Source organism: Centropristis striata, chromosome 12, assembly GCF_030273125.1.
Source record: "Centropristis striata isolate RG_2023a ecotype Rhode Island chromosome 12, C.striata_1.0, whole genome shotgun sequence".
Classification (NCBI taxonomy): domain Eukaryota; kingdom Metazoa; phylum Chordata; class Actinopteri; order Perciformes; family Serranidae; genus Centropristis; species Centropristis striata.
In genome coordinates, this window is record NC_081528.1 from 32,903,183 (window position 1) to 32,930,576 (window position 27,394).

Below are 27,394 nucleotides of genomic sequence, written 5' to 3' on the forward strand. Positions count from 1 at the left end.
CAGCCTGTGATATGTCAGTGTTGAGCAACAACATTGGTTTTGATCCATGCTGTTTTCTGCAGTGTCAGATTTTTTTAAAAAGTTGTCTGTATACTAAATACTAGGGAGATTTAGCATTTTTTGCAGTCTTGGTTATGTCAGTGCTTCGCCACATTTGTTTTATTGCACTGCATCAAACACTGCAGTGCTCCATAATACAGAAATGAGAAGTGCAAAACCAGGATAATTGCATGGATTTGCTTCATAGGGTGACAAAATGGCAAATAGTAAAAAACACAATTTCAAAGCCAGGGGTCTAGATTGAAACACTGATATAATTGGAATACATGATTTTATGCTGTAATGGCTGTGAGATCAATAATTGGGGTTTTAATGGGAACAATTTTGTCTTAAAGGGTCTGCGAGCTTGTATTTTGACTACATTGTTTAATGAATTTGAATTTGAATTTTTTTTAAAAGCAAAAAAAACTCAACCCTTTGTCAAAAGATTTGCCAAATGCATTACCAAACCAAAAAAGAGAAAGAAGCAGAAATGTCAAGCAAAACTGACCAACCCATATTTCTGAAGCCAGTTTTAAAGTCTCCTTTTGAGACGGTGTGATGTAACCTCCCCTCCCTTTTCTCCCCCCAGTTTATTGAGCCATGCCGTTCAGACCGATGGACAGCTGCGGACATGAGACTCTACCTCACTCACTACAACAACTCCGCACACATACTTGACACATTCAAGTAAGTTATTGTGCTTTTATTTTGTAAAGCTTTTCAGTTGGAGCATGACTCCAACCCTGCCGGGGTTATCAATTCTCAACGGGGCGCCCACATGTTCAAAATACAGTCAGGATTTTGTAGAAAACTCTCCAATAACCAAATATTATATACACTCTGGCAGTAATTAAATCTGCTCAAGCATAAAGTTGTATGTGTAAATCTAATATTGACGTCTCTGTTCTGCCAGTGGGTGTCACCCTATCTCGGCCCTGATTTCTTAAACTGTAGTTACCTTGTTTCTCACGCAAACACTCTGGAATGTAGTTAAGGGTTTACACAGCCCTGCACCACTACATGCTTAACAAAGAGATATTCATAAAAAGAAACATAGACCCCCCCTACATTACTCTGAGTGGACAGAGATTGCCTAATTTACTCTCTTCACCCTGATTTCACAATTACAGTTTGTCATGAGACTTACAGAACCTCTTTGCATCATTTACTTACACTTTGCTCTCTTTCTGTCTTTTTGTTTTCTCTCCTCAGACATCAGGCCGTGTGGGACCGATACATGGGCGTCATCAAAAGCTGCATCTTCAAAATGTATCACGACTGAAGCGATTTCTCTGCGCCTCGCCCCTCATTTCTTCTTCCCCACTCTTTCCCTCGGTTTGTTTTCTGGCTGTTCCCCCACTGCTGAGGCCGTTATCTTTAGCCCTCTGCTTCATGCTTTCTCTGTTTCGTTTTGTCAGCGGCGATGAATTCTGCTTCTCCAGTTCCCATTATCGCCTTCAGACACCATGTGTGCTCACATAGTCTCTGCACTGTCTGTAAATTTGGATTGTAAATAAAAATGAACATATTTACATCAAAATGTCATTTTGTTTTATGTCATCATTTTATGTGTCATATGGAGGAGTACTTATTAAGATTTACTTTCTTTGAGTGTTGGATTGAGATTAGAGGCAAAAGAGATACAAATCGTAGCACAAAAGTGAAGATGGCAGATTTATAAAGCCCTGCTTTATTGGTCCAAACTGCTCTAAAGTACGACCAGCTAATTTCATGCGTCATAGATTGAGACCTCTCTGTGTCTGTGTGTGGTCATGGCAATAAGAGACCAGCCAGGGAGGCACAGTTGGTCCAGCTAGGGGGTAGTCAGTGTGACTTTTAACAACATCCCCCTCCTGTAATGACAGCTGTCACCACCACCCACAAACACAGGACAGATAAATAATCTGAGGCTAAGTAAAGGTTTTCAAACCAAAGATTTTCGCTGAAAAAAATAGAGAAATACAAAAATTGCTCCCATCATGTTAAAAAATAGAAAGATTATGCACTCTAAAGATTTAGTATGTCTATTTGGTTGGAAACTTAAATTGCATGCAGTCATTTTGTAATGGGTGTTAAATTTAAGTGTCTTGGACTGATGCCTGCAATTATAGCAATGTGACTGCTGCTCATTTAAATTTAAAGACGCTTTTATTTTATGGGAAATACAAGGGTGACCTTAAAGTAGGACTTATTGTTTTATTTTATTTCATATAACTTTATTGGTTTTGCTTTAAAGAAGATGCATGCTATAAAAAAAAATAAGAGTAGCATCCCTTCTTTTTTTTTTTTTTTTTTTTAAAAGAAACCTGAACAAAAACCCTCCACACAAAAATGAAAATAAATGCATACATAAGTAAATAAATAGAAAGATAAATAGATTTAAAAATAATAATAGACAAGAAAATAATTTAGTTATAAAATAGTTATTTATATAAATAATAAAGAAAATTGCCAAAACATGCTACCAAATGAATGAATAATTGTATTTGCAGGCAGTGAAGTGTTACAATATACCACTTGAATAATACAGTTTGACTTTAATTTGAGTCAGACTTGAACTAATAAAAACATTAAGCAACATCCAGTTTTCAACAAAACAGACGGTTAATTTTGCAAGAAAATCTGTCCGGAAATGATTCCAAGTGCAGTAATGGATTAGTCATGTACAAACAGAGCAGCAAAAGTTGGTCAGGGATGATGATAGTATTTCATTTTCTCTATTTCACCCCAGAAAGCGTCTGCAGTTTATTCTGAGAAATACAGCGACAAATTTTCCGAATAGGTCTCCTTTCTCTCTCTCTCTCTCTCTCTCTCTCTCTCTCTCTCTCTCTCTCTCTCTCTCTCTCTCTCTCTCTCTCTCTCTCTCTCTCTCTCTCTCTCTCTCTCTCTCTCATTTTTGTCCACATTCCATTAACTTCTCTCTCTCTGGCTATAAATATCCTGCATGTCAGATTGAGATTGGACGAGAGCGAGGGCTTTAGTTGCTTTATGGAAAGAAAAAAAAAAGATGGGGGAGGTAAGTATAGATAGATGGGGGGTAAATGGGAAAAGGGAGGGAGGAAAGGGTGGGAGAGCTTGGGGCTTTTGCGGGGGTTTAGTTTAAATGAAACCAGGTGTGTTGTGGAACCCGTAAGAGGGGGCATTGGGTAAGAAGATGGGGAACAACAAGTGTGTGAATCTGTGAGTTGTTGTTCCGCCTGCGATTTGGACGGATTTGGAATTTTGGTATTTGGGCCGCAGACCAGGAATTTGCATCCTGGGGGGTCAGGGAGAGGGGGTTTGGAGAGTGGAAGATGGCAGTGCAGGGGGCCAGATGGGGGAGGAGGTGTGTGTGTGTGGGGGGGGGGTAAGAATGGGCTGTCCCTCTCTCCTCCCTCTCTCCGTCTCTTGCTCACTCTCTCCCTCTCTCCCTCCCTTTGCATGTGTTCAGCTGCTCCAGCTGTCGGTCTCCCCACTCACTCTCTCAGGGTCATACAGGCAGGAGTTTAAGGGACCACTTCTGTACGCCAACTCAGCCGGGAAGACCGCAGCCAGCAGAAGGACACACCGGCCAGAGGGAGAAGACCAAGCCGAAAAGATTCATCTGTGAGTTCAACCGTCTTTTGTTTAAATGTCAAACATTTGTGTCAAAAAGAGAACCGGCGGATGAGTTATTATGTTTGTGAGAGTTTGAGTTAAGTATCGGAGGTGAGATGTATCTCTTACCCACTTTTCTGGTGCAGGCCATACACGTCACAGCTGCACCGCTGCTCTGCTCTGTGCTCTGCTCTCCCAGCTACACTTTACTGCTTCCAAGAGCCAAGATAATGTGGCTCATAGTCTGTGTAGTTTGCTTCTTGGCTCCGTGTTTCAGAGACTGTAATAGGGGGATAGACAGGAAGAGAGGTAGTGAGTCACAGGGCATGTATTATCGTACAGTGTGTTGCAAAAGTTCTTCCACATCATCCCCCTGTTGTACAACATTTAAAGTGAGTGTCACAATCTTGGTTTAGTCACCCAGGGGGAAAGCTACGGGATTAAGGGTGAATTTCTGAGCTTATGTTGAAGAAGAAGAAGAAACAGGTGGCAGCTACAGGAACATACACACACAAAACGCCCAAAGACAGAGTAGGAGGCAGCCTGACAGTGTGTTTTATCACTGTTTATACAGTTTACTGCTAATAGCTAACATGTGACAGCTCCACCGTCACTGTGATGACTCAGGTGGGATTAAAAAAGCAAGAGGAAGGAAGCAGTGATCCCATGAGAGCAGCCCATCATCTCGTGCCACAGTGCATGCATACACTAATACATCACAGCCCTTTAACACCATTTACACAGAGACAGAGCAGTATCACTGCTGGGAGAACAGAACTGCCCCAGAGGGATTTATTACACTTACAGTGTGGGAATTTCTCCTGCAGGCCACAATCCATCACTGGCTGTGTAGCTTCCCAGAGCAGGAGTTAGGTTGTGTGGGTCTGTGGGTCTGTGTGTGTGTGTGTGTGTGTGTGTGTGTGTGTGTGACAGTGACCCCCTCGTTGTGAATTTGCAGGTTCACTGCCACAGTGGTAACAAAGCGCAGCTTGAGCCCGCTGGGCCACCGTGTTCTCAGGCTGCTCCACGCACAGCCGAGCAGAACAACACAAAGTTAGCCATGTATACACTACAACTCACGATGACCATCCTACAGTTTACACTCTGTGTGTGTGTATATGTGTGTGGTCCAACTGTGTGTTTTTCCTGGTCCCCATGTGGCCACTTTTACAAGCCACCGCCTGACATCTTGATGGTTAAATTGTGCTGACTGTGTGAATTTAGAAATGGGTCAGCCTGCTGTTACTGAGGCTAAGGCAAGACCCAAATGGTGATACTGTTAGAGGGATTTCTATAGTATTATATTATAACAAGATACACTATACATACACAACAGGTGTTAGAGCAGGAATATTTTGAGGTTTCTACCAGGGCTACTACTAACAGTTACTTTTATTTTCAGCTGTATGTTTTCTCTAGGTATACACTTATATATCTGCACTGATAAATTATCACCTTCTTAATGGAAAATGAAATTATGGCTTATGGCTGATAGATTTGTTTGATAATACAGAACCAAATTAATTTAGTAAGCACAGCACACACACACTCTGATACAGTAGGTGGCGGTGGCTCGTCAGTGGTAGTGATTATTTTATATATTGACATGTCTGATTTGACCAGTGAAAGTTGAGGCCAATGTGGAAGTGCCAAAAACTGCAGTTCTTCTACTGGCCTCTTGAAGCTGGCAGAGTCAGACCCCATAGACCCCTATGTTAAAATGACTTTAGACATAGTACAGTTTTGGTCTCTGTGGCTCATTTCCCCGTATATTTTATTTTATGTAACTCACGAAGGCTTAAAGTTGTGCATAGTTTAGAGCATGGCTGTTTGTGTGACAGGCAGGTGCCCACAGTTGGGTCACTGCTGCATTCAGCCTGCCTTGGTTTTTGTACGCGCCTTCTTTTTGCCCATTTTTGGATTAGCCAGGAGTTAGGAGGAGTTAGGCATGCTGCCCACTTTGACCTTCATTTTGGCTTTTCAGAAATGTATGGATGATGTCATGGAGACTACTTTCATATATTATACAGTCTATGGAAAGATCATGTCAGTATTGCATCTGAATTCTTAGACAAAATGCTCTATAAAAGCAAAAAGGGCTGAAGTTTTTTTATGTACTTTACTAGAAAAAATGTATGACCTTTTGAAGAGTCAGAACTGTCTTTTTTATGTTGTGATGTCAGTTAGATTTGATCAGAGCAATAGAATATTAAATCATCAATTTCTGCTCACTGCATCTTAGCATCTCTTACTTTCAGGTTCACACAGGTTATGAAGTCCTTTTTGAAACACAAAAATGGGAAAATATTGATTCTCTTATTGGTATCAGACTTGACAAACATGTACTATCAGTATTGGTTGAAAAAAGTCCATATTGTGCATCCCTAAATTTCTATATTCCTCATTTTGTCTGGAAAATGTCAAAGTACCACCACAACTTCAAGTCTACAAATGTCTTGTAATCCATGTTTTTATTTGCGGTCATATAGGACAAGAAAAAGCAGCAAGTCCTCATATTTATGAGGCCAGAACAGACAAACGTTGAGAATTTTAGATTGAAAAATGACGATTAATTAACAATTACAGATTATTTTCCAATGTTTATCTCAGTCAACCTGTTCCTCTCTACGTCAGTCTACACCCAGACGATGAATTCCTGCACTGGGTCACGCTGACCGCCTCCTACACAATGAGGAGAGCTTAGGGGAGCAGTGGCTGGAGGTTTGGCACCAGCTATCCTCTTATGTGAACCGTGGGGGGTTTCCCAGAACCTGATACTCTGGGAAGCACTGCCGTGGCAGGGCATCCCAGCTGGGAACTGGCGCCCACATCCTCGCCACGGGCATTCCAGAGGTCCACCGCCACTTGATCTCCAGCGGCATCAGGGCAACACCCATGCATCCCTGCTGCCCACTCTCAGTAGCCAGTGAGTGACTGGACCCCAGGCTGATGGTCAGTTTGTTTTTGGGTGGTTTTGGGTCGCATTCTTGCTGGTTGTAAGTGGGCCAGTCCAGAGAGGTCACGTACTGTGGCCGTCTGATTGCACAGTGGCATGTGATTACCGCCTGTGTTTACAGGGTGAGCGCATGTTTTTGGTGCCTTTCACCACGTAAAGGTCACAAACAGCCTGTGATGTCATACATCAAGTATTTGAGGGTGTCCACGTCACCCTGTGGCCTTCTGTTTGTCTCGACGTGAAATGAAACAATAAGCTATTCCTGCAAATGTGGCCTCTGGAGTTTACATCAGCGCGTGTGTCTGTGCACGTAGACAGCCAGTGATTATAACTTTACTGACATGTATTTTAACTGGAGCACACTGACTTTGCAAACAGCACTTGCTCAGAATTTTTTCATTCCTTCTTCAGTTGGCCTGTTTTTTGGGGGGATTTTTTTTCCGACTCTTTTGGTCTGCGGTAGCTGGAATAGGTGATTTGTTTATGTTAAGAGTCAAAACTTAAACACTTATAGCTTCTCTCCAGGAACATTAACTGAAGGCTGATTGTGTCTCTGCTGGGAGGAAGCCCAGAATACTTAGAATACTCAGCAAACATAACACGCCATGAATCCACCTCAGAAACACACTACACTACACAGAACGCTGTAGTAATAATACCACAATCTAAAAATACTCCATGGCAAGTAAGGCCTGCTTCAAATTTCTACTTGATTAAAAGCAGTATAAACAGCGAATTAAAAGTATCAAAGTGAAAGTACTTATTATGCCAAATAGTCACTTTCAATGTGAGGCCCTGAAAAATGATCCTAGCAGAGTTTTGCACAACTTCAGGCTAATAAGGTCTAATCAGTCACATAAGTTAACTGTTTGTGTGCAGGGCCTTTAATCAATAAGAATACATTGGTTTTTAGTAACTGATTGTATGTTTAATATGTAAAATCAGAGTAACTACGAGCTTGACTTCTCAGATAAATGTAGTGAAGTAAAAACTACAATATTTACCTTGAAACTGGGTTATCTGTGCATCGTCCATGCAGCTAAATCATGTCGCATTAAGGACAAACATCACCTTTAGGTTTCTGAGAGCCGATGTGAAGCTCAGTGGTGGCTCCACTGGGCGCCATTTTGGCAGTGCCCGACTGCTCCAAACTCCCAGCTAATCTAAAAATGGGGAAAAAGATGATGCATCTTACTATAGTTTAAATGGGTGAGTAGTGCTGTAAAGTTTGACATTGTAAAATTGGAGCAGACTGATTGAATTTATGCAAACACACTAGCATTTCAGCACAACTGTCTCTGTATCACAATCAAAACAAAATATCAATGTAAGCTTACTAGCCGTTAGCATGCTAGTTATAAAGACTGTATCCCAAATCGGACACATCTGCAATGCATCACTTTCTGGTGTTTCGCGGTCATTTCAAATAAGATCACCACCACCAGTGAAGTTATAATTGATTTATACATATTTAACAATCTATGTGTGAAATTTATGTACATTTATGTACATGGAGATTTACATATCAAATTACAATACGAAAGTAAATCTGATGAGAGAAAGCAGTAAGAACGCTTGGGCGACACTCAGGCGCTGATCTTAAAAGTATCTTTATTTTTACTGTACTGTAAGAGTTTCTCAAGCCAGGTGGTTGAAATACTGAGTGAGCCACAGCATTCAGATTTCTTTGCCGAGCAAATTGGACCTGTCACTGTAGTTTAACCAGAGCACATACAATGTAGATATAAGGCCAGGTCAAACTGCTGTTCACCTATAAGTGAGCCCAGTAGATTTGAAAGGAACAGCCTAATTCTCTGCAGAGGATGGTGTCATCCCTTTGTCCTCGGGGTCTTATGTCTCTTGATATGATAACATTGTAAGACATTAGTATGGTTTACTTTCGCAGTTCTAACTGCAAAGGAAAGGAAGGGAGACGGAAGTTTTGATTGGGGAGATATCAAAACCTAAAGCCAAATAGATTGAATCTGAAAGACAGGTGCCTCCTTTATGTTAAAGACACAACAGAACATCTAGAGAAGAGATTCTTTGTCACAAAGACAAAATAATTGTCTTACAGACCGAAGCAGCTGAGCGAGAGAGGCTGCTGTAAAATATGCAACTAATAGCCAGGATTTATGTGCTCCTGCCACCACTGCCGTGACACACGGTGAGCCGAGCCTCTGGAGGCTGCGCTCGGCGAGATGATCATTCCAGTGAGTTGTAGTCTGCCAGTCTGCAGACACAGTGTCTTCTGTGAGCAGCTAATATGAAAGCATATATGTGATGTTGACTTTGTTATTTTCAGCTGAAGGATGGAGCACGTCACAGTGTTGATGTTTTTACCTGGCAGAGTGATTCATTTCATTTATTCCTGCTGCGATTAAGGGGGAACTGTTTGGTTGACAAACAGTGAACCGAGTCCAAGACGCAAACTGTTTGTGTTCAGACTGACTACTTTAAAACTGGCTCCAGTGCTTTTTGCTTCGAGTTAATTTATCCATTTTGGCTGTGGGAGCAGCTTACAGCACCAGCGTGTTTTGAGACTGAATCAAACCATTTTGTGAGTTTCTAATATTGCTTTTTTATGTCTTTCTGTCTGTCTCTGTCTGAATTACAGGTACCAGCTCTTGGCCGCCTCTCTCATTTATAAAGCAGCACTGCCACCTGTGTGATAGCTGTGTGATAGCTGTGTGTGTGTGTGTTTGTGTGCATGTTTTACGTGTGTTCCCGTCCCATCTCCTGCAAATTAGTGCATTAGTATGCAGGGTGCTTGTGTGTCAATCTTGTGCGTGTGCATATGTGTGTCTGTGCTCCTCCGCAGTGCTATTTCACAGCCACCTACAGAAAGTGACATCTACACGGTAAGGATGGATGGATCTCTTTGCCTGCTCTCTTTTCCTCTCTATCCTTTCTTCGCATTTTGTATTTTCACTTAAAAATCCTCTGTCTTCTCTCTTAGCTCACATTCGTATATCCTTCTTGTTTAATATTCCACAGCAGTTTTCCCCTTCCAACATTTTATAGTAGTGTTAGCTGGGGGTAAATATAGCTTTAATTCCATGTTTCTTTAAACCGTCACTCTTTCCTTCCATGCAGCTTACAGCTACATATTTTTTTCCAGAGTGATAATGACGCTTTTTCCAAACAGTGGCCTTAAATTCTTTGTTTTTCAAGTGACATTTTGGCTTAAGGAGAGTGGTTTTAAAATGTCACTAATCCTTCGGCAGCAGCAGACGTCTTGTCCTTTTGGCCAAGTACTCCTACACGAATACACAGGAAACAAGTTTTTCTATCCTCTGCTTCTTTTCTTAACGTCCCACCACTGGGGATTTACTATGTATTATGAATATATTATGCAACTACTTGGCTCAGAGGGCCTGTTCACATCTTTTCTTTCCATCGTTTTCTCACACTCTCTTCCTCTTTCTGGTGCTCTTTGTAGGAATGCACAGATGGGTATCACTGGGACCATCAGACTGAGCACTGCAAAGGTAAAGAGCTCTTTTACCTGCGTTCATTCTGTCTCAACACCTAATTCTTCTGAACATTAACAGCTGTGATCATTCTGTTTCTCTCCATGCCATGTCCTGTCCTGTTGATTTGTTCCAACAAGTTCAGTTAGTGATTAATAGTTTGTCTCTGCGTCTCCCATCAGACATAAACGAGTGTGAGACCATTCCAGATGCTTGCAAAGGGGAAATGAAGTGCTTCAACCACTACGGAGGTTACCTGTGCCTGCCCCGCTCTGCGTCAGTCATCCCGGCCCCGGAGCCCCCCATCACGCCCATCGAGACCAACCCCTGCCCTCTGGGCTACGAGGCGCAGGGAGACAGCTGTGTGGGTGGGTGTCTGGTTTGTAGGTCTGGGGGTTGGAGGCAGACAGGTGGCCACAGGATGAGTGATCATTAAGCATGTTTGTGTATGTGATTGTGAAAGTTTATTGTCGGTGGCCACAGATTGCGAGGGACAGGTGGCCGTGGCAGGTGTTGGGACTGGAGGCTGCATGTTGGTGCAAACTGTGTGGGTGTGAGTGAGTACGAGTCCACGGGGGGCAGACAGACAGTGCAGGAATTTGGAAGATTTCACGCGAGGACAGCTGCTGTGTTTTAAGAATCAGACACGCAGCGAGAAACCAATTCGCGCTGGAGGACGGCGAGGTGTTCATCTGGGACAGCAATCATTATTCAGCATGATGTGATATTCTCAGCTGTGGGTTGCAAATGAGGGGAACAACAGAGTCACCGTTGTCTGCCCTCCAACAGTCACATTGTGCCTTTCAGTCATGGCGAATGATGCTGTGTTTGCTCACAATAACCACATTTCTTTTCTCCACGTGTGTCCCTGTTTCACTTCACCCACAAACACAGATATAGACGAGTGTGAGCGAGACGAGGATGACTGCCAGCCCAGCCAGCAGTGCATTAACACACTGGGAGCCTTCACCTGTCAGTGTCCGGATGGTTACCGCAAGGTTGGCACAGAGTGCATCGGTGAGAAAATCTGAATTTATCCTTTAACTTGTGTAGCTCAGGCTGAAGTTTAAAGGAGCAGGGTGAAAGATTTATTGACATCTAGCAGTGAGGTTGTAGATTGCAACCAACTGAATACCCCTCCCTTTTCCAAGCATAACAGGGAACTAGGGTGGTAACATTAACCCATTGAAGCCTGGAAAGCAGATACGTCATTTTGTAGTATTTGTATAAGTTCTCAAATACTTTTTGAATTTCATTTCTATCTGCTACAGAGGCTGAAAAATCTATTATTTAGTAGAAGCGTTGACACTTCAGGTTTTAGGGGCTGATTTTAAAATCACCCAGAGGTTTTACAGGCATTTTAGGCCTCAATGAGTTAAAGTGCGAAAGGCCCTCTTTAAAGCCAGTGTTTGGCTTCCTCCATTGTACAAAACTTAAGCCAAAATATCCTAGGTACAGGAGCTGCCATCATGTATTTTTGGTGCCAGAGACTGCACGGTAGTGAATGACTGGTTGAGCCGCAGGATTGAAGTCCCGCCCATACACCCCTCCGACCGATTAATCTCAACTGTCATAAATTGTTAAACCCAGTTTTATAGCATCAAATAACAAATTAAAAACCAAATTTATCAGATAATAAACACTGCAGACAATTAATGAATCATACAAATGTATTTGTTATGTTTTAAAGGTTAGGAATATGTTTGAATATGAATGTACTTCTTAAAAAAATGCTTGAAAATGAAATTAAATGAAATTACTCCAATACAGACAAAAAGTCCTGCATTCAAATTTTACTTCAATAAAAGTACAAAAGTATCCGCATCAAAATGTACTTAAAGTATCAAAAGTGAAAGTACTTGTTACACGGGATGGCCCCACTCAGATTGTTTTGTATAAATTCTAAATATATTATTGTTTTATATTTTTGATGTATTTATGTAAGCAGCAGTTGTCCAGGTAGATCTATACGATTTTAACTACTAAATATACTGTTATGTGGTTTCATTCATAAACATCCATTCATTCTTTATCCTTAACCCTTAATAGGGCACTCATTGAAATACTTGCAAATTCCAAATTTCAACCCTAGAGAATATTGGAGGATATTACATACTGCCAGAACGTGTAAAAAAAACAACATACGGACTAGGGGGAGGGGGGTAATATTTTGAGAAAAAAGTTTATGAGATTAAAGTGGTGAATCTGTGAGAAAAAAGTTGCTTTTTTTCACTTTTTTCTTGTAAATATGCAACTCTTTTTAGGCAGATTTGCCACTTTAAATCTGCAACTTTTTTCTTGTAGATTTGCCACTTTAATCTAGTAAATTTGCAACTTTTTTCTCAAAATATTATTTCATTTATTACTCATTTATTACTCATTTTAGATATCCGCTGAAGTTACCAAATATAGTTCTTCGCCTGATAAAGGGTTAACTGCTTATCTGCACTCGGGTCGCGGGGCGCTGACATTGGGCGAGAGGCGAGGTTCACCCTGGACAGGTCACCAGACTATCACAACCACGCTCTCATTCACTCCTACGGGCAATTTGGAGTCACCAACTAAACCTAAGTGCATGTTTTTGGACTGGGAGGAAGCCGGAGTACCCGGTGAGAACCCACGCTGACACGGGGAGAACATGCAAACTCAGCACAGAAAGAGCCGGAGTCGAACCGGCGACCCTCTTGCTGTGAGGCGAGAGTGTTAACCAATAAAACCAATATAACTAAAGTTGGCAGCTAAATGTAGTGGAGTAAAAAGTCACTAGCACTTACTGATGCACTAAAAGCTCTTTTTGCACTATACCTTAATTGTTTGCTTTTATTCTTCCTGTAAGTCGCTTTGGATAAAAGCGTCTGCTAAATGACTAAATGTAAAATGTAAATGTAAAAAGTACAATGTTTGCCCCTAAAATGTCGTGGAGTAGAAGTATAAAGTTTCATATGTGGAAATATCTAAGTACGAGTAGAGTACTTGAGTAAATGTACTTAGTTACATTCCACAACTGTAACTGTCATATTGTCCATCTTTAAATACAGTCTTTGCTGGAAACATAGTGGATTACGTGTCCATCGTAGATATGAAGGGCCAATGAAAAACGAATTTCTATATTTCAGGTGATTATATACCAATGAAAAGACATTTTTGAATATTATATTCAATTTCAACCCTGAATCCTGCACAATGCTCCTTTAAAGATGTCAATCCACATTTTCTTTTTTGGCATGTGGCTTCAGGGAAAGGTAATTATAGTTGCAAGAATGACCCTTAATAACCTGTAGGAATGTGAATATCCGTCTTGTCTGTGTTTCTCTCTGTCAGACATCGATGAGTGCAGGTACAGGTACTGCCAGCATCGCTGTGTTAACGTCCCCGGCTCCTTCTCCTGTCAGTGTGAACCTGGCTTCCAGCTGGCAGGAAACAACCGATCCTGCATCGGTGAGTGACGCCCTCTGGAACTGATTATAAGACTCAACAGTCGCAGCCAGTGTCTCTGAAGTCAAAAAGGCAGGATGTCTGCACGCTGGGCTGAATCCTCCGATCAGTTTTATAGAGAGAACTTCTAGCGAGCTCACTGAGGCGTCCTCAAAAGTGACAAAAATTAAAGCCTTTGTAGTTTCAAATCTTAAAGGGCAACTCCACCAATTTTACACATCAAAGTCTGTGTCTTGGGAGTGCTACTGCATAATGTAAAAAAAAAAAAAAAGAAGCTTTCTGAAGCCTTCATGGCTCCAGAGGGAGCTGTGTGAAGTCTGAGTCTGAACTGCCTCAAGTAAGTCAGCATCGATTTGGGGTTTAGGACTAAAATTTTGAAGATGAAAAAAATATATCTGGGGGTGTGGAGTGAGAAAGAAAGTGACCCGCTTCTCTTCATCTCTGCTTGAGGCTAGCAGTTTGAGGTCTACTTTAGTTACTGCTGGCAGAATCCAACCACATTTCTGTTGGCAGTCAAGTTGCATTATGGGTAACGTAGGCATCAAGGTTTGTCAAGAAAGAAGAAAAATATCTCTGGTGCATTGATTTTTATCCTTTTTAAAAAAAAATGCTATGTAGTGCTTAAACTTTTAAGCACTACATAGCAAGAGACTGGCATTATTTCAAATATGTATTATAGTTAAGTATATTTATAGTAGTATATTGTATTTCTAGTTCTAGTTTTTGTATATTGTATTTCTAGTTCTAGTTTTTGTATTTTGTATTTCATACTTTGCTGGACAGAAAATAAATAAGATCTATTTGATAACAAAATACTTTAAGAGCTTGTATTTGTTTATTGAAATACTTTATTGTGAATGCTGTTTTATTCTCATAGTCTCATTGTGAAAGACAGTATTTTATTTGTGTTCCTTCTCTTTTTCTGCTACTTCTCTGTACTGTATCGTACTCTGCTCTACTACCCTGTAGTGGCACTGTTTTTGTGAGCCTGGGAACCAGTGAATCTGCAAAGTCTTGTTTTATTTTTTTTGGCATTTGCGATTTGGTCTGGCAATGTCAGTCTAATTTCTTTCGCACTCGTTCAATTGGCTGCTCGTAAAGCTGGAGATCTTAGAAATAAAATCACTAGACTGCACTTATATTTATTGCTCTTTTAAAAGGCATCTGCTGATTCCCCAGTCTTACCGCTTATTGCCATCTGAAAGAACCAGTGTATTTCAGTCAGGATTCACTTTGACTGACAGAAATCACACAGAATTTGTAGCCTCCCACCACCAAGATATCTCTTTTGGCCACTTCAAATCTATGATGTGGGAAAGCACAATCCCCTGTAGGGGGTCGAGGTCACACCCATATTGAAGCTACTATATGCTTAAAATGTTATAATAATATCATATCATTTGTATTTTTAAATTACAAATGACTTGTATTTCAATTAAATACATTTTCTCATACATTACATTACATTACATTACATTACATTACATGTCATTTAGCAGACGCTTTTGTCCAAAGCGACTTACAATAAGAACGTACCAGTATGTTTTCATCTTGATACATTTGATCAGCAACTATTTGTAACTTTGATGCATTAGCGCTGATCTCTGTTCTTAAGAATTAAGAAAAACATAATTTGATTGACAGTGGCCTGGCAAAGTTAAAAACAATCGCACAACTGTCATTACACAATTGATCAATTGTAATTGGTACACAGACGTATCAGTTATCTGTTTCCCACAGAGACCATCTCGCTTTAGAGATCTAACGTGTGAAGGAAACCAAAATGTTTTGGTTTGTTAGTTTTGGACGCCATCACTCACAGCAACAAGCTGATCAAGAAAACATGTTTCTGGGCCTTTGATATACACAGTCGCCAATAAATTGGAATAATTTTGTTTTCAGACACATTCCTCTGTTAATTGTGGTTTCATTTTCATTGTGATATGTCTGGAAGAGATTGATTAATACATTTTGAGAAGGTGTACACTTTATCTGTCAATAATAAATCACATTGTCCAAATAATTTCGTGGAAAGAAGTAAAAAAAATATTTTATTCCAACTTTATGGGGGACCGTGTATTTGGAGATATCCTTCTTATTTCTGGTAGTATAAAAGTTTCTGGATCTGTGTCATACAACATTTAAATGTATCTTTATATTCTGACTTATCTCTCTTTAGATGTGAATGAATGTGAGATGTTTGGTCGTAGAACCACATGGATTTCTCCCAACTAATCAGCAAAGATCAAGCTACGTTACTAGATTAAAGTGGCAAATCTACAAGAAAAAAAGTCACAGATTTACAAGAGAAAAAAGTGAAAAAACAACAATCTTTTTCTTGCAGATTCACCACTTTAAATATCATAAATCTGCGCATTTTTTTCCTCATAGATTTGCCACTTAAATCTCGTCAACATTTTAACCATTAATTTGAGATTTTTTTCTCATAAATTTGTAACTTTACCATTAATTTGAGATTAAATGTATCTTTATATTCTGACTTACCTCTCTTTAGATGTGAATGAATGTGAGATGGGCGCTCCCTGCTCTCAGAGGTGTTACAACACATACGGCACCTTCCTCTGTCGCTGTGACCAGGGCTACGAGCTGGGGCCCGATGGCTTTGCTTGTAACGGTAAGAGACCCACTCTGTCTGTGAAGAAGGATTAATACGAGTGAGAACACAAACTACAGTGTTTCAGAGGTGCCAGTCGGCTCTGTTTCCCTTTTCCACTCCACCTTTAACTGTGAACAACTAATAAAAGCTGAACTTTTAACTCAACAGACATCGATGAGTGCAGCTACTCCAGCTACCTGTGCCAGTATCAGTGTGTCAATGAACCAGGGAAGTTCTCCTGTGTGTGCCCTGAGGGATACCAGCTGCAGGGCACCAGACTGTGCCAGGGTAAGCACACTGCCTCCGCTTCCCTCGAACACCTTCCTCTGTGCTTTCAGAGCCACCTAGACTTATTAATTCTTCGACAGGAGCTCTATTCTTGTCCGGTTCGGCTCAAAGATCAGCTGTTTTCTCTCCTGCAGATATTAACGAGTGTGAAACAGGTGAACACCAGTGCACCAACACACAGACCTGCGTGAACATCCATGGCAGGTACCAGTGTGTGGACTCAAACCGCTGCCAGGACCCTTACGTGCAGGTGTCTGAGAAGTGAGTGACACCTCGTGAAAGCTTGCGCACATTCACACACCTTTTCCCAATTACTCAAATATGTGCTGGCCATCAGCTCAGAATATAATCAGCCCCTGTATGGAGTATGGCTCAAACTGCAAGATTACCCCAATTACTTTTTCCACGTACGAGTCCAACCGTTTCTTCTGAACGTGCTCCAGTGCAATAAGAAAACCATTACACTGTTACAAGTGTTGGATTGGGAACAGGTGTGGGTCACTATTAACATATCCCAGATGATTTGGTAGTATAAAATGTGTTTTAGAAAAACATGAAGGAAAAATGGCTACTGTTCAATATTCCTTTAGATTTGAGCCTTTCAGTCATATTCCTCCCTCTGCTGGCTGATGTTTGAACTACTGAAGCAGAGACACTTCAGCTCTGTGGAGTTCAACCTTGCATCAAGATAGTTATTTTTTGTATTAGGTCTATGTTTAAATATGCAAATGACAAATTTTGGGGGAATTTATGAGAAATCTGCAGACAAAAATAGACAACTTGCAGTAATAACGACACCTAAATGTGTAATTTGATGAGGCAAATTATGCATTGTTTTATTAAAAATGTGCAAATTTTTATACATTTCCAGAACAGAAATCTGAACATTGAACAAAGCCAGGTTCAAAAGTTTTGTTGGCATATTAGAGTCAAAGGTTTTAACAGAGGGGATTTTGGATATCTCTTATTATCACTCCATAATTCAGAAAATACATTTTTCTCCTTGTTTTTAAGAATGAAATGTTCTATTTACTATGTTGTGAACCCCTCAGAATAATGAAGGAATGAAATAGGAAAGTTCGGTGTATGTAAGTGCATACAAATGGAGTTTTTTTTATTTTCTATTTTTAAGAAAATGGTCTTGAAAGACACATTGCATACATTCTACAACACATTAGAGATGAAATAGGATATACATTAAAAAAATACACATCACCATAAAACTTCCCTAGTCGATTAATTACATTAAGATGATTATTTTTGTATTATATGTTTGAAATGTTATATTTAAACATACAAAAATTTAAAAAACACAAATGACACAAATGGACAGTACTTGAAATAAACACCTAAATGTGTATTTTGGATGTTTTATTTACACAAGTCTGAAAAAGACTTGTAACAGAAGCAACAGAATCCAAAATGTGGAGGTTTTTCTGCATTGAATATTACTGCAGTTTGCTGCTGTTGCAGTCAAAGCGAACTTACTTCTATGTGTGTGTGTGTTTCCAGCCGCTGTGTGTGTCCCGTCAACAAGCCTGCCTGTCGAGAGCTGCCTTTCTCCATCGTCCACCGCTACATGAGCATCACCTCGGAGCGCTCCGTCCCCTCCGACATCTTTCAGATTCAGGCCACCAGCGTCTCTCCGGGAGCTTACAACACCTTCCGCATCCGATCTGGAGACGAAAACGGAGACTTCTACATCAGGGTGAGAGAGAAGTCTGAAAAAAGTACTTAGATCTTTTACTTAACCCGTAAGAACCCAGACCCAGTAATCTTTAAAGGAAAATGATGGGGGATATACAACAGACCAAGTGAAACACATAGAACACATTTATGATATTTACATTGGGCGTTTATGGCATTTATGTTTATGAAATTTCAAATTTTTGAATGAATAAACTAGACACATTTTCTGCTAACAAAAACATAAATTTACCTTTTTCTTTGCATCTCCACAACACATATTAAAATTGTGACATTAATAGTGCTGTTAGACAACAAATTCCATTTCAGATTTGTTTTAAGTAACAAAATAATAATAAATAAATAATAAATAAATAAATATAAATAACACTGCCTCACTTGACGGCGTCTCAACAAGTTACTGTAGCTGTAGAACACTGAAAAACACATCTATGTACTTGAGAAAACATACATGAACATTACTAGAACATTTAAAATGTTTGTGACACCCGTGTCACCGTGGGTTCTTATGGGTTAAGTAAAAAAAAATATGGCAACGCTTTATATTAAGGTCCTTGTAATAACCATTAATTAACAAGTAATAAGGCCCTTGTAAGTCCTTACAAGATGCTTATTAACATTATTGTGTGTTTATAAGCTTATATAAGTGTTAATAATGGCTTTACAAACACCCATGACCCACCCATTATGTCTTTGCCATGCCTTTATTAATCTTATTTTGTTTGCTTATTGATATTAAAATATACTTTATTGCTCATCTATTATAAGTTAACTATAAGTTAACTATGCGTTTTGCAACTACCGGATCTAAAGCGAGAACAATGCCTTATTACTTGTTAATTAATGGTTATTAAGGACCTTATTATAAAGCGTTACCAAAAATATATATTTACATTAAAATATACTTAGGCATCCATTATGCAGAAAAACCTTTTTTAGAATGATGTATATGTATATAATATTACTGGATTCTAAAAGATGCATTAATGTGTATATCCCTTTCATCCTGCAGTTCGTAAATGTGGAGCTTATTTCAACTACTTTTATACTAATGGGCAGCTTATAATAATATAGCATAATTGATAAAAAATGATTTTTTATGTATTTCTGCAAAGTAACAAGTTACTTTAGTTGTCAAATTAATGTAATTGAGTTAAAAGTACAATAATTCACTCTGAGAAGTGGTGGAGTAGAAGTATAAAGTAGCATAAAATGGAAATGCTCAAAGTACAAATACCCAAAGCTTTAGATATGAAGGATGCTTCATAAAGAAAAAAGTTAAACTATTAAAAATAGAGTAAAACTTTTTAAAACAGAGGTGCTGTGCTGCTGCTGCTGAAGTCTTACAGGGTTGCTTCACATTATGAAACCACCAGATGTCACTGTTCGCTGTGTTTGAATCTTCAGACGTTCATTTGATTATCATTTCCCAGTTCAGCATGGTGTTAAAGGACTGTATTTGCTTTTTTTAGAGATGAAGTTTGAAAACTATGACAAGATACAAAGTGGTTAACTGTGAGATTTTCAGGACCTTAGGAGCAGAGCCAGCCCAGATGTATTGTGGCATTTTCATTTCAACTTTTCCCATGTCTTTCCCAGTGTCCAGGAAAATAGGAGTGAATTTATGCAGACACAATACACAGATTTTCCAGTTGTTATTTGCAGTCTAGCTTGTCAATTTTGCAGCAGTTGTAAAGTGAAATGAAAACAGCTGGTTTTTCGGTTCTGCTAGTTCAGGGGTTGGAAACCTTTATGAGCAAAAGAGCCACTGTTGGCCAAAAAAAGGGGAAAAATGTCAGAATGGAGCTGCAAACCTTATTTCAAGCCTTACAATGACGATAAAACAGCCTACTAAGTCTAAACTAGCCTAGCAGCTTTACGAATAGATCATAATGACCATTTATCAATATGATTTTGTCAGAACCAAAGTGCAAATGAGAGGCTTGACACTTGACAACATTTAGAGGTTCAGGGAGCGGGCCGTAGACTTTCATAAACTCTGATGTACATTTAAGTTGACCAAAAAGTAAAAAAAAAAAGTTTTAATGCCGTATATAAGCTGCACATTTTTACAACCGAAGAATACAAATTGATTTGGGTCTACACCAATGTTAAATAAAAATTCAAATGCCAACAAATATTTTTATAAAGATTTTATTTTTTTTTACATCTGCAGGGGGAGTAACAGAATATAAGTAACACGATTACGTATTTAAAACGCAAAATATGAGTAATTGTATTCTGTTACAGTTTAAATTAGTGGTATTCTAAGTCTATGTCTTTAAAAATAGATTACTTGAAGGATTACTTACCTTCGCCAAGGTGGGAACAAAAGTGAGAGCAAACCCAAGAGTCAGTCTTGTTTTGTAACAAGCTTTTTCCACTTGGTATTTCCCTTCGCTATATTTGCATTCTCTGTTATTTTTTGTAGCTTTGTGCCCAAAGGTTGATGCCCAGAAATGTGCTGAACTGCAAACGAAATGAAAAGATAAAATACAGTTAGAGCTCAGGGTATCTGCAGATCCAGAGATAAACACACACTTCTAGTGGGCCTGAGTAATGACTTATATGGATTACTTGTGTATCAGTTTAACCCTTTATCGGGTGAAGAACTATATTTGGTAACTTCAGTGGATATCAAAATGGGGTCCTCATGTCTCTCTGTGAGGTCGTAGAACCACATGGATTTCTCCCAACTAATCAGCAAAGATCAGGCTACGTCACAGACGGTGACACCATGACATCTGACCAATCAGTATGATAATAATATAATAATATTAACTTTATTGACCTTGACCTCCAATGTAAAATTGAAAAATTTAGAAAAAAAATCTGCAAGAAACAGTCGTACAAACAGAGTTATTCTTCAGTGACTTGTACGAGGAGAAGAGAACGAAATGCAAATTTACTAGATTAAAGTGGCAAATCTACAAGAAAAAAGTCGCAGCTTTACGAGAAAAAAGTGGGGGAAAAAAACTTTTTTCTCACAGATTTTAAATCTCATAAATCTGCACATTTTTTTCTCATAGATTCGCCACTTTAATCTTGTAAACTTTTTTCTCAAAATATTACCCCCCTCCTCTATTCTCTAGGGTTGAAATTTGGAATTTGCAAGTATTTCAATGAGTGCCTAATTAAGGGTTAAACTTTTTTTTCTTTTGGAAAATCCTTTAATATACATGTGAGAGTGTTATTGATCTTCTCATTGAACTCTGGGAAAAAGAGAGAATAACCACATTTCCCAAAATGCCAAACTATTCCTTAAAGTGAAAAAAGATTGAATAAATGTGCTCAGTCATGTTTGTTTTCTCTCCTCCAGCAAATCAATAATATCAGCGCCATGCTGGTGCTGGCCCGCGCTGTGTCGGGGCCCAGAGAGTACACGTTGGACCTGGAGATGGTGTCAGTAAACCCTCTGCTCAGCTACCAGGGCAGCTACCAGACCAGCTCCGCCCTCAGACTCTCCATCAACGTCGGGCCGTACGCCTTTTAAAGAAGAGTGGAGCGATGCAGCGAGAGAGAGAGAGATGGAGAGAAACACAGATGCAAAAAAAAAAAAAAGCAAAATGAAGCTGTAAAGCTCAAGTGGTCGATGCAGTTCAACCAGTCACTGTGATGTTACACTCTTTAGCTTTTTGTACCTCCAAAGAAAGCCACATTTCAGCCATATACATACAGTACAGTATACGAATACAATGTAGCAGTAATGTCACACAAATAAATAACAGCCTTAAATAATTACCCAACTTAAATTTGTTCCCTTGTGTTCAATGTGTCAGTTTCCTGGGATATATCATGTTCACTGTCATGTTTTATTTAACACCTATCTGACAGTCTCATTCTGTGTCTAAAAAGGAGTTTTATTTTCTCCACATCTGTTCAGGGTGATAACAAATCTGTGTGACATATTTTCTGTCTGACTTCAGGTGCAGTGATTCACGCCCAGCGTCACCAGATTAATCTGTTTTCACCAGTTTACATCCTTATCTTCGGTTCTGCTCTGTTTGTCACTTTACTCTTGTCGAGCCTGTTTCCTGTTGACAGACGTGATTCAGTAACCACTCAGATCAGACCTCCGCCATGCACGCTCCTCCTTCTCCCTCCGCTGTTCATTCCTCTGTTCCAGCTCTCCATCACCTTTTCTAGGTTTGTCACATTGCTGATCGTGCTGTACTTTGTTTTGTTTTTGTCTAAGATTTAAAGCCAAATAAAACAATATACCTTTTCCTCTGTGTCACAGTGAAAGTTATTACAATGTCATTATTATAGGTATTTTTATTCTCATTCTCCAGTGTGAGGATTTGCTGTTTTTCTTTGTTTTTTATCATTAGAAAATTAATCTTTGGGTTTTAGACTGTTGATCACCTCAAGGAGCTTCTTGCCCTTGGGCTCCTGGAAATTTAAATTTGTTTACTATTTTTACACAGAATAACGATTGTGATTATAAAAATGATATTTGAATATTAATTATTTACAGTCCTCAGTGACAATCAGCTTAAAAGTTGGCTGATCAATCCTGTGCAAGCTAAGTTTTACTGTGAAATGATGTTTTATCATTAGCCCTGTTTGTTCTGATGATTTCATACAAAAGTTCAGACAAACGTCTGTGTGTTGCTCTTTAATCAAGGTGAGGCGGTTAATCATCCTTTAAGTCTTTTCTCTCATAAAACAAACACCAAAAACATTTTTAAAACACTTAAGATAAACCATAAATATCACCATTGTGTCACTTGTCATGGATGTTTCTTTTTCAGTGTGAAATGAGCTCATTGTTGGCTCTTGTTGGGGAAAAAAACCCTCTACAACTGCAGCTCTCATTAAAGCACCATGCGTGGTTTCCACCCTTCAGTCTCTGGGGGCAGTGATGAGTCCACAGGGGTGGAAAAACAGAGTAACTTACGATGTGATCATGATACATTGCCCGCGATAATGATAATACCACAATGTTATCTACTAGACTGTCAGAGGATGAGACGGTCCTAAATACGACCCAATGTGTCATTTGTACAGCAGCTTATTAAAAGCCATATTTCCTCCTTTAGTAAGCAGCGCCCTCTAGTGGCTGTCGTCACTATGAAAGATGCCAATGCAGAAGTGACAAGTGTGAAAGCAAAGAGGGAAGCAAGAAAACTCAGTTAATGACCTGTGTGAAAACAGAAGTAAACTGTGTCATTTAAAGTAATTTATCTTCTGTGAGTCACATTTTTACGTCACCAACATTACTACTTTTCTTCCAGTAGTTAGTTCAGCTACTGTGCAATAATCACCATGCCCCCCTCATGGACAGGTGCAATTGGTTAGATTAGCTTGACTCTGTGCACTATATTTATATGTATATGTAGCTACAGATTTTATATTTCACTATGTTGTATTGTATTGTGTTTCTTTTTACTTGTATGTTTCGCTTGACCGGGCCTCAGTACTTAATTTCGTGCCTCATCATGTGCATGCATGTGTTGTTGGTATGACAATAAATAATTCTTAATCTTAATCTTACATAAACACACTACTTCCAGGATTGATCTGCATTAATATTAACTTTTTTTAAAACTATCATGTAACACCCAACCATGTACTCTTTTGGGGGGCAGGAAGAAGTTTTGTTGCGTCACCTGAACCCAAACTGCGGCGGTTTCATAACATTCACAATGTGTTTAAGGTGGAAACCATGACATTTACATATGAGGATGAGTTGATTCTCCTGTATCCAGTATGGAAGCCATTATTGGAAACGCTCCTGTGGGTTGTATTTGAGGGTGGGTACAATAACACATAAGGTCATATGGTTTGGAGAATGTATTGTCTTGTATTGTATCCTTTGGATCCCCATTAGTCTTCATAGGGATGAAGAATATTCTTCCTGGGGTCCACATTAAATCAAACAATTATTACACAATTACAGCATTTACACAGATAATAACATGAAGTCATTCATCCTTACATGATTATAATGTATATTAACATGAATATATATTAAGTAGTGGACTGTATGCTGCTCTGACATACTTTACCTTTAAGTTGCCTCTAAACTACAATTGGCTTAATAAGCAGCCACGGCCCGCTAAGCAGTCAAACCCCCTCACTGTTTATCTGCTTCCCTCGACCTGTTTTACTAAAGAAAATGTGTCAGTAAGAAGTCGTGTGTGAAGAATGCAGGCCAGTCTGCAGTGAAGCTGGTGTTTAAGTCGGGCCCACGAACGAGCAGCGTGCTCCAGCGTATCAGAACCACCCCCTTCTTTAACTGCTCCCACACACTCAGCAAAACCCTCCACAGCATTAGATGTTTGCTTCTTACTGTAACATCATTAGCTCACAACAAGCAGCTAACAGCTAACATGGTTTCTGTTCAGTCTTTAACTATAGCCAGGGATCTCTTAGCTACACAGCAAATCAGTAAGATCCAAAGGCAGACATTGCTGTCCTCCAGCAATAATCTAAAAATGTTTCTGCGTCAGGAAGAGGCTGATTAAATCTTGTATCAACTTGCTAACATCATTAAATTAGAGAGGAAAGGCAAAATGGCTGCTGCCTCTTGTTCTATTTTTTACTGTCACAGCACTTCACTTGTGTGTTAACTGATTCTCCTGACCCACAAAAAAAACTAAGAAAAAAGAGAGAGAGGGAGAAAAAGAGAGAGGGGAAAGCCCTTATTTCACAGTCCACTGCTGTTTGCTCCGCCCCGTCCTACACACAAACACACACCAACACACCACACACACCTTCCATCTGTCCTCACTGGGGGGTGATGACTCACACACATAGCCCTGTTTTATGTAATCGGAGCAGACGGCGCTGTGCCACCAGGGGGCAGCAGTCCACACGGATCTCCTCTCACAGCAGCAGTCCAGGAATAGCAACAACCTGAGGAGAGAGTGTTGGTTTTATAACCTAATTGACGAGTGAGCCTACATTTTCTCCAGTTTTCCATGAACTCATACACCTGTGGGAGGAAAAAGTGAAGGCAACTTTGTCTACTTTTCGCAAATAATGTACAACACAGCGACTACAGTACTGATACTTTCCGAGCTCTGAAATAATAATAATGTTGTTGTAGCGCAGACTTTTTCTTGCATAACTTGGCATCTTGTGATGATGGAGAACAAAGATGACAGAGCCTGGCGATGGTGTTAAAGAGTGCAGTAGGGTAGGAGGTGTGCGTGACAGTGCATGTTCGCATTAGGGGAGAGTAATGGTACAACTCCCCTGGCATTTCCTGTTGGCATTCAGACAGAATGAAAACCTGACTGAAACAGGACGACGCTATGGTGGACGGACTAATGGGCGGGCCGACTGGGCAAAGGCCCAGGGGCCCAGAGGGTAAGGGGGCCACAAAGAGACACAAAATTAAGTCAAAGACACTCATTATGATCACAAAGAGACAAAAAGAACCTCAATGACATCTAAAATGACCACAAAGACAATAAAATAAGCACAAAGAATCTGGAAACAACTTCATGGAGATGCAAAATGAACATAAAAACGCTCATACCAACCACAAAATGGCTACAAAAAGATGTAAAACAACCCAGAAAGACACTCAAAACGACCACAAGGAATCGTAACAAGATTATAGATACAAAGATACTCAAGATGACCAAAATGAATTGTAAAAGAACTACAAAGAGGCACAACATGAACACAAAAACACCTCAAAATGACCACCTTAGAGTGCAAAATGACCACAAAGAATAGTAAAAAGACAACAGAGATGCAAAAATGACCACAAAGACATGCAAAAACACTAAAATAGACACAAAATGACTGAAAGTTGATGCACAACTACAAAATATAGATGCGAGACCACCAGAGAGAGATTCAAAATGTATATAGTCATATTGTGTGTGTTTCAGTCCAGGTGTCTATAACGTCCACAGGGTGAGGGACAGTTTACACGTCTGTCCCCTGGAGCTCTTTGCATAATCTGTCCACGGACACAGAAGAGTGAGTGTAGTAATGTAATGTGAAGATTCAAATAAAGCATTTAAAATGTGTGCATTTTTAGTGTAGGTCTGTGTTTCTATTTGTGTGTGTGTGTGTGTGTGTGGGCGTTTACATAGAGCATGTGTTTCAGAGTGGCGTTGCCCACACAGACGAGTGGGAGGAGTGTTTGGGGTGGCAGAGGGGAGTGCTGGATCGCCTGGGCCTCATTTTTTTTTGGCACCTTTGCTGGAGTATGATCTCATTTCTGGGCAAGCCGTGCCCTGCAGGCCGCAGTGGGGGACGGCGTGGGACCGGAAGCGAGGACATGAAGGCCCATGCGGGTACAGAGTGCACCGGCCACTCCGGTACGATGGACAGAAGAGAAGAAGAAGAGACACCTTTCTGTGTTACATAAATCCTGTTCTGTCCCTCAGTTACAGACCTGCTGCTGTGACGGAGGAGCGGTCTTTGATCTCCTCCTGTTGCATTACAAAAAGCTCTCGATGCCTCCCCCCTCCAATACACCACAATGTAGGTATTATTATATTTATGAATGAAAGAGCGAGGTGGAGTGTCATTTCCCTCCACCCACAGGCCCCCGAGCACTGAGATTAGTTCATTAACGAAAAGAGCGGGCAGTGGAATCTGTGCTACATCAAAAACAGGCTGCACAATAGAAAGAGGGCTGGTGATTAGGGAGTGTAAATTAGTTAGGGCATGAGGCAGGAAATGGCTCTCTCTTCTGGATATTTGAATACACTTTATACAGAAATGGAGAGGGCAATCAGAGGGGGGAGGACAATTACGTCAAAAACAATCACATCAGGGACAACAATACACTACAGGTTGTTACAGACTCATTTCACTCAAAATGTGGTGAAAATTTTTTTTTAACCCTTTATCAGGCAAAGAACTATATTTGGTAACTTCAGGTAATATTTTGAATAAAAAGTTGCAAATTTACTAGATTAAAGTGGCAAATCTACAAGAAAAAAAGTTGCAGATTTAATAGATTTTAAGTGGCAAATCTTTGCGAAAAAACTTGCAGATTTACGAGAAAAAAAGTGGAAAAAGACAACTTTTTTCTCCCAGATTTGCCACTTTAAATCTCATAAATCTACACATTTTTTTCTCGTTGATTTGCCACTTTAATCTCGTAAACTTTTTTCTCAAAATATTATTTTCATATGTTTTTTTTTACACATTCTGGCTGTATGTAATATCCTCCAATATTCTCTAGGGTTGAAATTTGGAATTTGCAAGTATTTCAATGAGTGTCCTATTAAGGGTTAAAGTGGTGAATCTGGGAGAAAAAAGTTGTTTTTTTCCCACTTTTTTCTCGTAAATCTGCGACTTTTTTTCGCACAGATTTGCCACTTT

General features: G+C 39.7%; 2 protein-coding genes across 4 annotated transcripts in view; both read left to right on the forward strand.

The window, feature by feature from the left end:
• fibpa (fibroblast growth factor (acidic) intracellular binding protein a) overlaps window positions 1–1,587 on the forward strand; it is a 5,850-nt gene extending 4,263 nt beyond the window's left edge. For both annotated transcript variants that reach the window (XM_059346215.1, XM_059346216.1), the window contains exons 10-11: window positions 632–729; window positions 1,255–1,587. In XM_059346215.1, coding sequence (XP_059202198.1) covers window positions 632–729; window positions 1,255–1,324 — 168 coding nt within the window. In that variant the 3' untranslated portion in view covers window positions 1,325–1,587. The remainder of the gene's footprint in view (window positions 1–631; window positions 730–1,254) is intronic.
• A 1,814-nt stretch (window positions 1,588–3,401) lies between these two features.
• efemp2a (EGF containing fibulin extracellular matrix protein 2a) lies at window positions 3,402–22,306 on the forward strand. 2 transcript variants are annotated; one of them, XM_059346902.1, is made up of 11 exons: window positions 3,402–3,627; window positions 9,192–9,435; window positions 10,017–10,065; window positions 10,230–10,415; window positions 10,942–11,064; window positions 13,369–13,485; window positions 15,998–16,117; window positions 16,268–16,387; window positions 16,522–16,648; window positions 17,900–18,095; window positions 21,414–22,306. In XM_059346902.1, the coding sequence occupies exons 2-11, from the start codon at window positions 9,334–9,336 to the stop codon at window positions 21,585–21,587; spliced, it is 1,314 nt and encodes a 437-aa protein (XP_059202885.1). In that variant the 5' UTR covers window positions 3,402–3,627; window positions 9,192–9,333; the 3' UTR covers window positions 21,588–22,306. The 2 variants fall into 2 exon arrangements, with proteins under 2 accessions (XP_059202885.1, XP_059202886.1); XM_059346903.1 differs by lacking the exon at window positions 9,192–9,435 and having other exon boundaries at window positions 3,403–3,627.
• The last annotated feature ends 5,088 nt before the right edge of the window (window positions 22,307–27,394 follow it).

Bases quoted from the DNA above. Each gene is read 5' to 3' on its own strand.
- efemp2a (XM_059346902.1), top strand. From the start codon at position 9,334: ATGCAGGGTGCTTGTGTGTCAATCTTGTGCGTGTGCATATGTGTGTCT. The intron at 11,065-13,368 runs GTGAGAAAATCT...TCTCTCTGTCAG, and splicing joins GGTTGGCACAGAGTGCATCG to ACATCGATGAGTGCAGGTAC. The intron at 13,486-15,997 runs GTGAGTGACGCC...ACCTCTCTTTAG, and splicing joins AAACAACCGATCCTGCATCG to ATGTGAATGAATGTGAGATG.